The sequence below is a fragment of the Podarcis gaigeae genome (genome assembly GCF_964106915.1).
Source record: "Podarcis gaigeae genome assembly, chromosome: 2".
Lineage (NCBI taxonomy): Eukaryota > Metazoa > Chordata > Lepidosauria > Squamata > Lacertidae > Podarcis > Podarcis gaigeae.
The window spans coordinates 115,723,487-115,739,309 of NC_139679.1; the positions used below are offsets into that span (position 1 = coordinate 115,723,487).

Consider the following 15,823-nt stretch of genomic DNA (forward strand, 5'->3'; position numbering starts at 1 on the left):
ATTTGCACATGGCTGCGTTATTAATTCTTTTCAAAATCGTTAAAAGCTTTGCCAACATTTTTAACCATGTGGTGTATCTTTTTGCTCCATTCTGCTCTGGTTCGCCAGAAGCGGCTTAGTCATGCTGGCCACATGACCCAGAAGCTGTACCCCGGCCAGTAAAGCGAGATGAGCGCCACAACCCCAGAGTCGTCTTTACCTTTACTTAGAGTAGACCCATTGATATTAACAGAACAAAGTTAGTTGTGTCCATTAATGCTCCTGGGTTTATTCTGAGTAGAAAGGAACTGGATACAACCACATGAAGATACAGAAGTGGTTTGGAAGTTTATCACATCTTAAAATCCAGTTCCTCGAGCCAAGATGGAAATGTGAGCCTGGAGAGAATGCTGCCACGTTTGTCTAGGACAAATACCTCCCCAAACCTGGTGGTCTCCAGACTGGGGGGAGGCTGTCTTAAAGAAGGATGGTTGCTGACCTGTCTCTGCTTCGGTGGAGATGGGGCCCAGACGCTTTCGGCCCAAGACACCATAGAGGTTGATCTGGTATCTGTGGGACGGGGCCAAGTCGTGGAGGTGGAGAGAGCGGAGGCGCCCGTCAACAGGGAGAACCTGGGGTTTGCCCTGAGCGTCTTGGTATTGGATGATGAAAGAGTCAAAGTCCCCGGCCTCCACAATCCAGGAGACATCAAGGGAATTTGGCATGGCATTACCAGCTGTTAGCTCTCCGAGCTTGAGTGCTGGAGTGGGCTTCACCATCAGTTGATCTGGAACAGAGAGTAGAATAAGGAGTCAGTGGCCACCATGAGAGAGAGAGAGAGAGAGAGAGAGAGAGAGAGAGAGAGATGCTTCTTCCAACTTATCACCTATGCCAGAGGGTGTTGTGTTCTGGCCAGCACTGGCATCACCACCTGGCATCATTGCCAGCGCGCTTACAGGCTCAGCTGCTGACTGCGTGTCCGGACACCCTTAATTTTCACCCCCTTTCCTCCCGGCACTCTCTTTTTTAAAAAAACATAATTTTTACTGAGTTTTCCAAAATTACATTTCGCATAAATTACTTAAACTTCCTAACTACCATGTTACTCAAACTGAGTATCGACCTCCTTCTCTCCTTCTTTCTGACTCCCCCCCCTTTTTTTTTGGTCAGATCATTCGCATTTCTGTAACCACTTCTTTACTAAATATTATCTTTATCATTCACCCTCTTATATGTAAATTAGCTCCTTAATTTCACATTACAAAACATTTCATGTTAAAGCTGCAAACATTTTCAAATATTTACAATTTTCTTTCAAATAAATTGTAAATTTGCTCCAGTCCTTAAGAAACAATTCATCGCGCTGGTTTCTTGTCTTTCCCGTCAACTTTGCCAATTCAATATATTTATCTGCCAATCTTTATCTGCCAATCTTCAAGGGAGGGGAGTTCTTGCTGCTTCCATCTTTGGGCCATCAACATTCTTGCAGCCGTTGTGGCATACATAAGCAAATTTACATCTTTTTTTTTTTTTAAATTTCCTCATTAATTAACCCCAAAAAGAAGGCCTCTGGTTTTTTACCAAAATTATAACCTCCCGGCACTCTCAACACTGCCTGGCAAATGGATCTAGCCACTATTTTAATCTCCCACAATGCGCTCAAGCAAGCATTGCTTTGGGGTTTCATGGAAAACGTCAGTGGTGGCTAAAGCTGCATATTCCTGCATTGCAGGAATAGACGATCCTCAGTGTCCCTTCCAGTGGGATGATTCCATGATTCTATATGACAATTGAAATGAATAATTCGCTCTGACATGGGGGGGAAACGCACTTCCGGGGCACAGTGGCAACTTCGTTTGTATATATATACATGCACCCTCGGTCTGCGTTGCAGATGGAGACGCAGCGATGCCCCTGCTCCTGAGACAGAATGGAAATAAACTGCTTCCCCTGTGAAAGAATTATGGTTGCTGTGACCTCAGCTGACCTGTGACCGCACTAGTGGAAATGGGGCCAATCCGCTTGCGACCAGAGATCCCATAAAGATTGAACTTGTATCTACGGGAAGGCAGGAGGCTAGAAACGGTGACCTCGCGAGAACCTCCGTCCACCGGAAGGGCCTGAGGCCTCCCCTCCGCATCCTTGTATTGGACCAGGAAGGAGTCAAAGATCCCAGTGGGGACAGTCCAGGAGAGGCGGAGAGAATCACTAGAAACATCAACGGCTGAGAGCTCCCCTAGGGTGGGTTGTGGTGGTGGTGTCACTGCCGAGGCTAAAACACAGAGGGAGAGAAAAAGGCGGTGAAGAGTGAAGTACTACTTAACAGTCGGAAACTCTTCTGCTCCTGTAAAAATTAAGTCATGATTAGAAGAATGCAAAAGGTCTCCCAGTGTGCTCCCTCTAAGCCTTAGGGCCTAAGGCATAGAACAGACAGAAGAGCTATATCAAAATGGAAGATGAGATTAACTCGCCCGTTGTTTTCCCCCAACAGCAAGGCTAAAAAGCAGGCACTCATGGGTGCTGGAGAATGCCAACTGGATCAGAAACAGGTGCAGAAATAACCTGTTTTCAGATTCACTAGTTGCCAGGACGAGATTAAGATAACGCAAATGCAAGTGGGCAGTTCTTGACAGCATAATTCAAAGCTGCAAATAACTATCACCACTGGTGACTGGCGCCCAAATGATGCATAAAAGCTATGGTCGTGGTGATCTGTATGCACTGGTAACCTCAAGTCGAAACAAAATTTAAAAATTCCTTCCAGTAGCACCTTAAAAAGGGACCCCTGACCATTAGGTCCAGTTGTGACCCACTCTGGGGTTCCGGTGCTCATCTCGCTTTATTGGCCAAGGGAGCCGGCGTACAGCTTCTAGGTCATGTGGCCAACATGACTAAGCCGCTTCTGGCGAACCAGAGCAGCGCACGGAAACACCGTTTACCTTCCCGTCGGAGCGGTACCTATTTATCCACTTTCACTTTGATGTGCTTTTGAACTGCTAGGTTGGCAGGAGCAGGGACCGAGCAACGGGAGCTCACCCCGTTGCAGGGATTTGAACGGCCGACCTTCGGATCGGCAAGCCCTAGGCTCTGTGGTTTAACCCACAGTGCCACCCACCTTAGAGACCAACTAAGTTTGTTATTGGGCTACCTACCTGTAACCTGTAACCTCAAGATTAGACTTTTGCAATGCGCTCTGTGTGGGGCTACCCTGGTGCCTGGTCCAGTGCAAAATGCTGTGGCTACACTGTTGGCAGGGACAGACTGTTGTCATTGCATAAATCTAGTGCTTAAAAGCTTGCATGGGCTGCCCATATGTTAGAGAGCCAAGTCCAGGGGTCATGTATTAGTTCACAAGGCCCTTAACAACTTGGGTCCAGGATTGTTGAAGGACCGACTGATCCCTTATATCCCTGTCTGATCACCGAGATCATATTTAATGAAGCAAGAAAAACTGACACCAATTTTCCATGCGAGTACCCTTGCTACCTCAAATCTTCTACATTCTATCTCCCCACCCATTAAAATTGCCATAAATGTAGTGCAAACAGGGCTGGGAAAGGGATTCACGAGGGAGAGGGAAAAGGAGCTTTCACCTCAGTGCTAAGATAAATGTAAAAAGTAAGCATCTGCTTGTGGCCAGGCTATCACTCGAGCAGAGAGGGTTTTCTCTCCTCCCACCACCCAAGAAGGGCCCTTCAGCTGCAGAGCTCAAAAGATATGCCTGAAAGACAACAGAAATTCATAGGCTGGGGTGCATCTTCTTCCGATGTGCCCTGAGGAAGAAAGGAGAAAAGTGTGTCTGGGGTGGGGGGAGGGGAAAGACCAAAGCCCAGTTGGCCAGTTCATCCACTGCTGACCTGTGACAGCCTCCACTGGCAGGGGGCCATAGCGCTTGCCACGGTAAAGTCCGTAGAGGTTAAACGTGTATCTGTGGGAGGGCTCCAGGTTGGGCACAGTGAGTGAGCGGGAAGCCCCATCCACGGGCAACGCCTGCGGCCTCCCATCTGCATCTTCGTACTCCACTAGAAAGGAGTCAAAATTCCCAGTTGGGACAGTCCAGGAGAGACGGGCCGAGTCACTGGTGATGTCAGAAACTGACAGCTGGTCTAGGCTGAGCTGAACGACGGTGACCTTTTCTGTGGTGGCCCCTGGTGGCGTTCCTACAGCAGCTAAAACAGAGAGAAAGTGTAACCCCATAGCGGTGGGACAAGACGTAGGGCAGCAGTGGGGGACGTTATCAGCCTGAGGGATGCATTCCCTTCTGGTCCACCTCCAAAAGTCCCCAGGCCAATGGTGGGTGTATAGGTAAAGGTAAAGAGACCCCTGACCATTAGGTCCAGTCGTGGCCGACTCTTGGTTTGTGGCGCTCATCTCATTTTATTGGCCGAGGGAGCTGGCGTACAGCTTCTGGGTCATGTGGCCAGCATGACTAAGCTGCTTCTGGCAAACCAGAGCAGTGCACAGAAACGCCATTTACCTTCCCGCCAGAGCGGTACCTATTTATCTACTTGCACTTTGACGTGCTTTTGAACTGCTAGGTGGGCAGGATCAGGGACCAAGCAACGGGAGCTCACCCCGTCATGGGGATTTGAACCTCCGACCTTCTGATTGGCAAGTGGTTTAACCCACAGCGCCACCCAGGTAAAAGGAGGTGGAGCCATGAATGTCAATATTGCCTTTGCAAATTGGTTTCTCCCAATTTCTGTTTTTTCTAGTTTTGGGTTCAGCTTCATGGGCTTAGCCACGATTTTTTTTGGAGGGGGGCAGCAGACTTTATTAGGGTGGCAGAACCAATGTGATTGATCATTTCTTCTATTGTTTTACATGATCGGAAGGGGCGGCAGCTGCCCCCTCTGGCTATGCCCATGTTCAGCTTGTTGCATTTCTGCAGCAATTTTAAATTTACTTTGGGGTTTTGGGGGGATTTTTAAAAATAAGGCACTATGAAAATTCAGCTGCAGATATCTTACACCATGGGAGACTAGGGCCTTTAAGAGTCATGCTTTTCCTGCTAAAAGAAACATGGGATTTCTGGTTTGTTAAAGGAGATGAGAATTGTTAGGAGACTTTTAGCAAACTATAGTATATGTAGGTCCCATTGCCATCTCAAATTTCCTGCAATCCTTTTACCTGGGCCCTTTTAAACTTGCCATAAATGGAGGGCATATGGGCTGAGTCATTGGTGATGTCAAGGAGAGGGAGAAGGACTTTCAGCTCAATTTTAAGATAAATGGAAAAAGTAAGTATCTGCTTGTGGGCCAGGCTATCATGTGAGCAGAGAGGTTTCTCTCTCCTCCCACCACCCAAAAAAGGCCCTTCAGGTGTAGAGCAGAAACGGTATGCCTGAAAGAGAAGAGAAATTCACAGGCTGGGGTGCATCTTCTTCCAATGCTTCCGATGTGCCCTGAGGAAGAAAGGAGAAAAGCGTGTCCGGGGCAGGGGGAGGGGAAAGACCAGAGCCCACTCGGCCAGTTCATTCACTGCTGACCTGTGACAGCCTCCACTGGCAGGGGGCCATAGCGTTTGCCGCGGTAAAGTCCGTAGAGGTTAAACGTGTATCTGTGGGAGGGCTCCAGGTTGGGTACAGTGAGTGTGCGGGAAGCTCCATCCACGGGCAATGCCTGTGGCCTCCCATCTGCATCTTCGTACTCCACTAGAAAGGAGTCAAAATTCCCAGTTGGGACGGTCCAGGAGAGACGGGCCGAGTCACTGGTGATGTCAGAAACAGACAGTTGGTCTAGGCTGAGCTGAACGACGGTGACCTTTTCTGTGGTGGCCCCTGGTGGCGTTCCTACAGCAGCTAAAACAGAGAAAAAGTGTAACCCCATAGCAGTGGGACAAGATATAGGGCAGCGGTGGGGGACTCTGTTACCAGCCTGAGGATGCATTCCCTTCAGGTCAACCTCCGAAAGTCCCCAGGCCAATGGTGGGTGTGGCTAGAGGCAAAAGGGTGTGGAGCAATGGATGTCAATGTTGCCTTTGTAAAGTAGGCTATTTTCTGCATACAGTCAGATATGTCTCTTTATCCCCCACCCGAGCAAGCAAGAGCAATATCAAGGACACATTCCAAGTCAGTAATAATAATAATAATAATAATAATAATAATAATAATAATAATAATATTTGTACCCCGCCCATCTGGCTGGGTTTCCCCAGCCACTCTGGGCGGCTTCCATAGAAACCAAAAAACACTAAAATATCACACATTAAAAACTTCCCTGAACAGGGCTGCCTTAAGATGACTTCTGAATGTCAGGTAGTTGTTTATCACTTTGAAGTCAGGCCAAAAGACTTGGGTGCAAAGCAAGGCTTGTGAGGGTTGTGTTCAGTGTTCAGTGGATCATTCCAAGGGCCAGACTGAGATGCCTAGAAGGCTACTTATGGCTCCCAGGCCAAATGAGGTCCCCTAACGCATAGTGAGCTAAGCTATATGTGAAAAGGGCACTGCATGCTGGTAGGCATGGACAAAGCAGTCAGCCTCGGTTTCTCACAATTTCTCAATTTTCTAGTTTTGGGTTCACATTCATGCTCATAGCCAGGATGTTTGTTGGGGGGGCCAAGACTTTTATTAGGGGGGCAGAAGCGATGTGATTGGTCAATATTTCTATTGTTTTACTTGATCTGGGGGGCAGCTGCCCCCCCTTCTCTACGCCTATGTTCAGATTGTTGCTTTGGGTTTTCCAGATTTTTAAAAAGAAGACGCTATGAAAATTTAGCTGCAGATATCTTACACCATGGGAGACAGAGGCCCTTTAAGAGCCATGGCTTCCCTGCTAAAAGAATCCTAGGATCTCTGGTTCGTTAAGGGAGATGAGAGTTGTAAGGAGACCCTTAGCAAACCAGACTTTGAAACCTAGAAAGTCTCATAGCAATCTCAAATTTTCTGCAATCCTTTAACCTGGGCCCCTTCAAACTTGCCATAAGCGGAGGGGAAATGGGCTGAGTCACTGGTGATGTCAAACAGAGTTGTGAAAGTGGTTCGCGATGGAGAGGGAGAAGGAATTTCAGCTCAATTTTAAGATAAATGTAAAAAGTAAGTATCTGCCTGTGGGCCAGGCTATCACGTGAGCAGAGAGGTTTCTCTCTCCTCCCACCACCCAAGAAAGGCCCTTCAGGTGTAGAGCTCAAAAAGTATGCCTGAAAGAGAAAAGAAATTCATAGGCTGGGGTGCATCTTCTTCCGATGCTGCAAATGCGCCCTGAGGAAGAAAGGAGAAAAGCGTGTCCGGGGCAGGGGGAGGGGAAAGACCAAAGCCCAGTTGGCCAGTTCATCCACTGCTAACCTGTGACAGCCTCCACTGGCAGGGGGCCATAGCGCTTGCCACGGTAAAGTCCATAGAGGTTAAACGTGTATCTGTGGGAGGGCTCCAGGTTGGGCACAGTGAGTGTGCGGGAAGCCCCATCCACGGGCAACGCCTGCGGCCTCCCATCTGCATCTTCGTACTCCACTAGGAAGGAGTCAAAATTCCCAGTTGGGACAGTCCAGGAGAGACGGGCCGAATCACTGGTGATGTCAGAAACTGACAGCTGGTCTAGGCTGAGCTGAACGACAGTGACCTTTTCTGTGGTGGCCCCTGGTGGCGTTCCTACAGCAGCTAAAACAGAGAAAAAGTGTAACCCCATAGCAGTGGGACGAGACATAGGGCATGGGTGGGGGACACTTTTACCAGCCTGAGGATGCATTCCCTTCAGGTCAACCTCCGAAAGTCCCCAGGCCAATGGTGGGTGTGGCTAGAGGTAAAAGGGGGTGGAGCCATGAATGTCAATGTTGTCTTTGTAAAGTAGGTTGTTTTCTGCATGCACTCAGACATGTCTATCACCCAAGCCAGCAAGCAAGCAAGCAAGCAAGTGCACTATCAAGAGTCCAAGGACACAATCCAAGTCAGGCCAAAAGACTAAAGCAAGACTTGTGAGGGGTGTGTCCAGCAGATTAAGATGCCTGGAGGGCCGCATATGGCTCCCAGCCAAATGAGGTTTCCTAACCCATAGAAAGCTAAATTATGTGTGAAAGGGGCAATGCATGCTGGTAGGCATGGACAAAGCAGTCATTTCTGGTTCTTCCCGGTTTCTCCTTTTTCTAGTTTCAGGTTTAGCTTGTGGCATTTCTGCCACAGTTTCAACTTTATCTTATTTCTAAAAAGAAAATAAGGCACAATGAAAATTCAGCTACAAATATGTTACACCGTTGGCGACTGAGGCCCAGTGTTAGAGTCATGGCTTCCCTGCTAAAGGAATCCTGGGATTTGTAGTTTGTTAACGGAGTTTAGAGTTGCTAGGAGAAATTTAACAAGCTAGATTTTCCTGGTCCACAGTTCTCCAGCAATTGTGGCCGGGATGAAGAACCCAATGCCTTCCAGATGTTGTTGGACTACAACTCCTATCATCCCAGGCCATCAACCATGCTAGCTGGGCCTGATGGGACCTGGGGTCCAAAAACATATGGAGGGTTATAGGATCTCCATCACTAGTCAGACAAAATCTCCGATCACCTGCTCCATCTTCCTTTTTTAAACGGAGTGGAGGTGTCCAATATTAAACCTGGGACCGTTTACATGCAAAATTGTGGAGCGACATGGTGCTTATATTTAAGGAAGCAAGACTATGCAAGTCCCCATGCCACCTCATATTTTCTACAATCCGTCTCCACAGGCCCCTTCAAACCTGCCATAAATGTAGTGCAAATGGGGCTAGGAAAGTGGTTCGCGACGGAAGGGGAGAAGGAACTTTCAGCTCAATGTTATGATGAATGTAAAAAGTAAGTATCTGCCTGTGGACTGGGATGGCACTTGAGCAGAGAGGTTTCTCTCTCCTCCCACCACCCAAGAAAGGCCCTTCAGGTGTAAAGCTCAAAAGGTATGCCTGAAAGAGAACAGAAATTCATAGGCTGGGGTGCATCTTCTTCCGATGCTGCAGATGCGCCCTGAGGAAGAATGGAGAAAAGTGTGTCCGGGGTGGGGGGAGGGGAAGGCCCACAGCCAGTTGGCCAGTTCATCCATTGCTGACCTGTAACAGCCTCCACTGGCAGGGGGCCATAGCGCTTGCCGCGGTAAAGTCCGTAGAGGTTAAACGTGTATCTGTGGGAGGGCTCCAGGTTGGGCACAGTGAGTGTGCGGGAAGCCCCATCCACGGGCAACGCCTGCGGCCTCCCATCTGCATCTTCGTACTCCACTAGAAAGGAGTCAAAATTCCCAGCTGGGACGGTCCAGGAGAGACGGGCCGAGTCACTGGTGATGTCAGAAACGGACAGCTGGTCCAGGCTGAGCTGAACGACGGTGTCCTTTTCTGTGGTGGCCTTTGGTGGCGTTCCTACAGCAGCTAAAACAGAGAGAAAGTGTAACCCCATAGCGGTGGGACAAGATAGAGGGGAGGGGTGGGGGACCCTGTTACCAGCCTGAGGGATGCATTCCCTTCTGGTCTACCTCCAAAAGTCCCCAGGCCAATGGTGGGTGTTGCTAGAGGCAAAAGGGGGTGGAGCAATGGATGTCAATGTTGCCTTTGTAAAGTAGGCTGTTTTCTGCATGCACTCAGACATGTCTCTCTATCCCCCACCCAAGCAAGCCAGAGCAATATCAGAGTCCAAGGACACATTCCAAGTCAGGCCAAAAGACTTGGGTGCAAAGCAAGGCTTGTGAGGGGTGTGTCCTAAGGGGAGGGTGTGTGTCCAGCAGACAGTTCCAAGGGTCAGACTGAGATGCCTGGAAGGCCGCATATGGCTCCCAGATCAAATGAGAATCCCCAACCCTGAGTGAGAGCTAAACTACTACTACTACTATTAAAATTTGTATACTGCACTTCACCCGTAGATCTCAGGGCAGTTCACAACATAAAAAATACAACGTTCCCCCAGCACACACATTTTTGGATGTATTGCTTGGCTGGAGAACTGCATTGTGAACCCTGGAGAAGTACAAATCTCGAAGAATGGTTGTGTTTGGGTCTGCTTGTTGCTTTGGAAAGTGTGAATTGGGGAGATTTACTGAGAAGTGCAAAATAATTCAATTTGGTCCCCCATCAATTTGGGTGCTTCTTCTCTCTGCTACACTGACTATGTAACTGTATCTTTGAGGGATGTGCAGAAAGGCACAGATGGATCAGCAGGGGTGGAAAAGAGAAGAGTAAAAGACAAATAGGAAAGAGAAGGAACAGATAGAAGAGGCTTGTGTCAACATAGCTACTGTAAAATCAGGGAGAAAGCAATAAGTTTGACTGTTAGGTGGCCACTTCTGACACCGCTGCTGCTTCCTGAGGAAAGAAGGAAATTAATAAGGAGGGTGGGAATTCTGAAACACCTCCAGGCAAGGAGGCACACGAAGAAGGGCCTCAGACGATGGTCACAGGGTCCAGGTTGGTTTGGACAGTCCCACATGGGCTCAGCCACTAGCTTTGCATGAAATGACACAGAAAATAGATCCCGGAAAAGGGCCCCAGCTCATCAAGTGAAGCTGACCTGTGGTGGCATCTGTGGAGATGGGGCCGTGGCGCTTGCGGCCAGTGAGTCCGTAAAGGTTGAACTTGTATCTGCGGGAAGGAACCAGATTAGGGACGATGGTCTCGCGGAAGGCTCCCTCCACTGGGATTGCCTGAGGTTTGCCCTTGGCATCCTTGTACTGGATCAGGAAAGAGTCAAAGTTCCCCGTGGGGACAGTCCAGGAGAGACGGATGGAATCGCTGGTGGCATCAGAAGCAGAGAGCTCCCCCAGGCTGGGAGGAGTTGACTGTTCCTGTGATGATGCTGGAGGAACAGAAAGAAGTAGATGGTGCTGAACAAATGCTCTCCTAGGTGGGCAGTTTAGAAGATAAACGAACTGAGGAGGGCGCATATTATGGAAGTTTATAAGAAGGTGGAGGAGAACTGCATTACAAGATTTAGGAGAAACACAGATTTCAAAAGACGAATGTGTTTCAGTTTGTGTATTGGTTTGGAAAAAGTGAATTGGGTGGATTTACCAATAAATGCAAAATGTTTCAGTCTTCTCCCCAATCCCTACTCAGAACATACAACGATTGCTCCTCTCACCCACCCACTGATTGAGTAACTGTATCCTGAGAGGAGTCCCTTGGAACCAAGGCCTATGAAATCAATGGGAAAGCAATAAATGTGAGTGTTCGGCAGCCACTTCTGACACTGCTGATGCCCTCTGAGAAAACAAGAAAACTAAAACACATCCAGCCCAAATGACTCTTGCTGCTGACCTGTGGTGGCATCTGTGGAGATGGGGCCGAGGCGTTTGCGGCCAGTGAGTCCGTAAAGGTTGAACTTGTATCTGCGGGAAGGAACCAGATTGGGGACAACGGTCTCACGGAAAGCTCCCTCCACTGGAATCGCCTGAGGTTTGCCCTCAGCGTCCTTGTACTGGATCAGAAAAGAGTCAAAGCTCCCCGTGGGGACAGTCCAGGAGAGACGGACGGAATTGCTGGTGGCATCAGAAGCAGAGAGCTCCCCCAGGCTGGGAGCAATTGAAGGTTCCTTTGGAAGTGATGCTGGGGAAACAGATGGTAGTAGAGAGAAAAATCATTTGACCTACCAGGGTGGTTCTCAGGAACATAAGAAGCTAGCTTATACTGAGTTGGACCATTGGTCCATCTAGTTCAGTAGTATCCAGACTGACTGCTAGCAGCTCTCCAGGGTTTGAGGCAAGAAACATCTCCTAGCCCTATCTGGAGATGTCAGGGACTGAATCTGGGACCTTCTGATACAGAGCAGCAGATATACCTCTAAGCTATACCCATGGCCATGTATTATGACTGGCAAAAGGTCTTTAGAACCTCCCCTTGCTGACCTGTGACTGTGTCAGTAGAAACTGGACCCAGACGCTTGCGACCAGAGACTCCGTAAAGATTGAACTTGTATCTTCGGGAAGGCACAAGGCTGGAGACGGTGACCTCACGGGAAGCTCCGTCCACTGGGAGGGCCTGAGGCTTCCCCTCCGCATCCTTGTACTGGACCAGGAAGGAGTCGAAGCTCCCAGTGGGGACAGTCCAGGAGAGACGGACAGAGTCGGTGGTGACGTCCGAGACTGAGAGCTCTCCCAAGCTGGGCTGAGGAGCAGGCGTTGTTGGTAGTGGGGCTGCGAAACAGGAGGAAGAGATGAGAATGTACATCTTAACGGATGCGGGAAGGAAGAGATGAGACAGAGGCAGAAGGCCCTCCTTATGAGCTCTGTGACAGCTGGCTGACCTAGAGATGGGTGTTTCATCTCCAGGTCATGCGTAAACCATGTGACATCCGTCAAATTTAATTAAAAGGCCCTTGGAGAGAAACATCAAAAACAATGACAATAGCTGAAAGAACAAAACTGAAAAAAGTTTTAGCTACTTTGACTTCCACATCTACCAAACCATGCAAATATCCTCCAAAGCATCCCAAGATCTATAACCTTCTGGAGATACTGTGTTTTCCATTCTAAAGATCCCCTACACCTTCGCAGAACCACAGTTCCCATGGCTCCTTAGTAGCACTGCAATTTGCATGGCTCATTAGCAGAACGACAGTTCCTGTGTTTCCTTAGTAATGGCTGTGAAATAAGCTCGCTGCTCGTTTTATTTTGCCATGGGCAGACATGCACTGTGAAAAAAATCGCAGAACGAATCCTCTGCTCTCGTAGCACCACAGAACGAGATGGCGTTCCAAAGTTTTAGGATTCAGATTGTGGCTCCATCATTTTCTGATCTTGCCAGCCCAAAAGGAGAAACAGGACGAAAGCTCTGCCAGTTAGAAAAGACATATACAGTGGTACCTCGGGTTAAGTACTTAATTCATTCCGGTGGTCCGTTCTTAACCTGAAACTGTTCTTAACCCGAAGCACCACTTTAGCTAATGGAGCCTCCCGCTGTTGCCAAGCCACCAGAGCACAATTTCTGTTCTCATCCTGAAGCAAAGTTCTTAACCTGAAGCACTATTTCTGGGTTAGTGGAGTCTGTAACCTGAAGTGCATGTAACCTGAAGCGTATGTAACCCGAGGTACCACTGTACGTGTACTGAATGCTTGTGCTAACCTGTGGTGGCATCAGCTGAGACAGGTCCAAGACGCTGGGGCCCAGAGATTCCATAGAGGAAGAATCTGTATCTTTGGGAAGGAACCAAATTAGGAACAACGGCCTCGCGGGAATGTTGGTCTACGGTCAGGGCTTGGTCATTGCCCTCGGGGTCCTTGTACTGGAGAAAGAAGGAGTCAAAGCTGCCAGTGGGGACACTCCATGTGAGACGGACAGAGTTGCTGGTGGCATCCGAGACTAAGAGGTCACCAAGGACAGGTTCTGGCTCAGGCTCAGCTACAGGCTGTTCATCCCGTGATGCTGTTATGGGGAAGCAAGACGAATTATAATAAAAGGCAGCAGCAGCAGCCCTCAATAGGCCTAAAGACCCACACATAATGTTTCTAAGCCTGCACTCTCATTCCTGCTTTCCTGGTCATGGTGGGAAAAGCAGCTGAATATGTAGGACTGAGCTATAAAATGCACCTTGAATGTCAGCCCTTGTTCTGGGTGTTTATTTTCGTTTTGCCTGTTGAAAAGACCACAGGAGTGCTTATGTGGATAGGTGGCACCCATCCTTTCATATAATCCAAGGTGACTGGTTTTTAAAAGAGCACTTTCAGCACACAAAACTTTTGCAGGGCTTCAGAGAAGGTGAAAGCATGTTACAGCACAATCCTAAATGAGTCTTACTCAGAATTCAAGGGGGCTTACACCCAGATGAGTGGGGTAACAGCCACACCTGTCCTCTCATTGTCTAGATGCAAAGACAGATTGAATTCTGTGTACAGTTGCATCCTGGGTGAAGCAAAAATGAAACACTACGCCCTGGAAAAGGAAATGGGTTAGAGTGGGGGAAAGACGCCACTTTCTGCAAACACAATACTATAGTTCATGGCAGGCCTTCTGCTGACCTGTGATGACATCTGTTGTGGCTGGGCCGAGACGTTTGCGACTGGAGATGCCGTAGAGATTGAACCTGTATTTGCGGGAAGGAGCCAGGCTAGGGATGGTGACTTCGCGGGAGTCCCCCTCCATGGGCAGCACTTGGGGTCTGCCCTCAGCATCCTTGTACTGGACCAGGAAGGAATCAAATCTCCCAGAGGGGACACTCCAGGAGAGGCGAACAGAACTGCTGGTGATATCTGAGGCGGAGAGTTCTCCCAGGCCGGGTGGAGCTGTCACTTCTCTCTCTGGCTTCTTTTCTGGGGCTGGGACTTTGCCTAGAGAGCAAAGAATATATTTTTTAGAGGGAGTGCTGGGACTGATGGATCTGTGAGTGTCGATTTTTCTGAGTTTCTCGTTTTTCCAGGTTTTAGTTCAGTTCTCCATATTTCCACATCAACTTGCAAAACCCCCCAGCATTTTTGTGCATTTCCCCCCTAATATTCACATTGTTGCATGCAATTTTGCACAAGACATACATCAGAGACATTTTGGTAGCAATAAACTAACAAGTCTAATAAATAACAACAACAACAATAACAACAACTTTTAAAGCAATCTCCTCAAAGTGATTTCCATATAAGAAAATTAAAAACAGTTAAATACACAAATACAGCAAATAAATTTAAAAGAAGGCAAAAATCCTAACAGGACGTGGTTTAGACCAGGCATGTCCAACAGGTAGATCATGATCTACTGGTAGATCACTGGTAGATCATTGGCTTCCCGCAAAGAAGCTGAACAACTGTGACTCCCGTAAAAGTAGCTCAACATTTTACCTCCTCCCTGAAAAAAACTCAACAATTTTGACCCGAACCCCCAAAAAGGGGGTAGATCACTGCCAGTTTTTAACTCTGTGAGTATATCGCAGTCTCTTGGGAGTTGGCCAACCCTGGTATAGACCATTTATCCACCTAGGAAAGGCTGTCGGAACAAAGATGTTGTTTAATGTCTTCAGTTGCTTAATGTCTTCAGTTGTTTATGGAAAATGTTGATGGGGCACCTGTCGTATCTCAGCAGTAATGCTATTCCACTGAAAAAGGGCAGCTGCACTAGAAGCCCTGCTCCGAGTTACTGAGTTCTTGTTGAGATAAATTGCAAGCAATATCCCCTTGAATCATAGAATTATAGAGTTGGAGGTGACCACTAGGATCACCTAGTCCAACCCCCTGCGCTGCAGAAATCTTTTGCCCAACATGGGGCTCAGATCCACGACCCTGAAATTAAGCATCTCGTGCTCTACCAACTGAGCTATCTCACAGGGCTAAATCAATGCATTTTATATGTTATTCCCATCTTTGTTCATACTTGGCCTAGTATACAATTTTTTTGGACACATGATTCAGAGAACAGTGTCACAAAATTCAGAGAAGTGCATATTTTGAAAGATAGTTGTGCTTCAGTTTGTATATATAAGTCAGAATTAGTTGCGTAAAATGTGACGTGAACCATATTTCTCTCTCCTCCCCGCCCCCATCCATGTTCTGAGCTGTGCTATTTTTTATAAAGCCACTCCTGAATTTAGGAGGGGGGGTGTTGCGGGTTCACGACCCTGCCCACACTCTCGCGGGGCTGGCGTCAGCCCCGCGGGATCAGGGGATTCCCATTACTATTCATCTCCTGCAGCGTGAGCCAATCGGCTGGCGGCAGGGGCGGGCCGACCTGGGGCACTTAAGGTCGGGGAAGCCCCTGGCTCGCCCCTTTCCCTCCTCTACAGCAGCTGCGGTAACCCCTCGGGGAGCGCCTAGGGATATGCATCTCGGGGGTTCCCCCTGCTGGTGTTTAACCCTTCCCGGTTAGACCGGATAGTCTGTTAGGGCCAATGCCTAAGCCAATACCGCTCTTACCTATAATCAATAAAGTTGTGGCCATTTTTCGCCCATTAACCTAAATTTCTGGTGTCCGGTGTCTTTATTTACTCCATC

At 48.4% G+C, this 15,823-nt stretch overlaps 1 protein-coding gene across 19 annotated transcripts in view; it reads right to left on the reverse strand.

The window, feature by feature from the left end:
- TNXB (tenascin XB) overlaps positions 1–15,823 on the reverse strand; it is a 119,669-nt gene that overhangs the window by 45,470 nt on the left and 58,376 nt on the right. For 8 of the 19 annotated variants that reach the window (XM_083721930.1, XM_083721924.1, XM_083721937.1 and 5 more), the window contains 11 exons: positions 13,868–14,176; positions 12,975–13,274; positions 11,759–12,046; positions 11,172–11,459; positions 10,426–10,710; positions 8,982–9,293; positions 7,262–7,573; positions 5,468–5,779; positions 3,837–4,148; positions 1,967–2,251; positions 479–766 (listed from right to left, as the gene is read on the reverse strand). In XM_083721930.1, coding sequence (XP_083578056.1) covers positions 479–766; positions 1,967–2,251; positions 3,837–4,148; positions 5,468–5,779; positions 7,262–7,573; positions 8,982–9,293; positions 10,426–10,710; positions 11,172–11,459; positions 11,759–12,046; positions 12,975–13,274; positions 13,868–14,176 — 3,291 coding nt within the window. The remainder of the gene's footprint in view (positions 1–478; positions 767–1,966; positions 2,252–3,836; positions 4,149–5,467; positions 5,780–7,261; positions 7,574–8,981; positions 9,294–10,425; positions 10,711–11,171; positions 11,460–11,758; positions 12,047–12,974; positions 13,275–13,867; positions 14,177–15,823) is intronic. The other 11 variants (XM_083721933.1, XM_083721932.1, XM_083721923.1 and 8 more) reach the window with 9 other exon arrangements.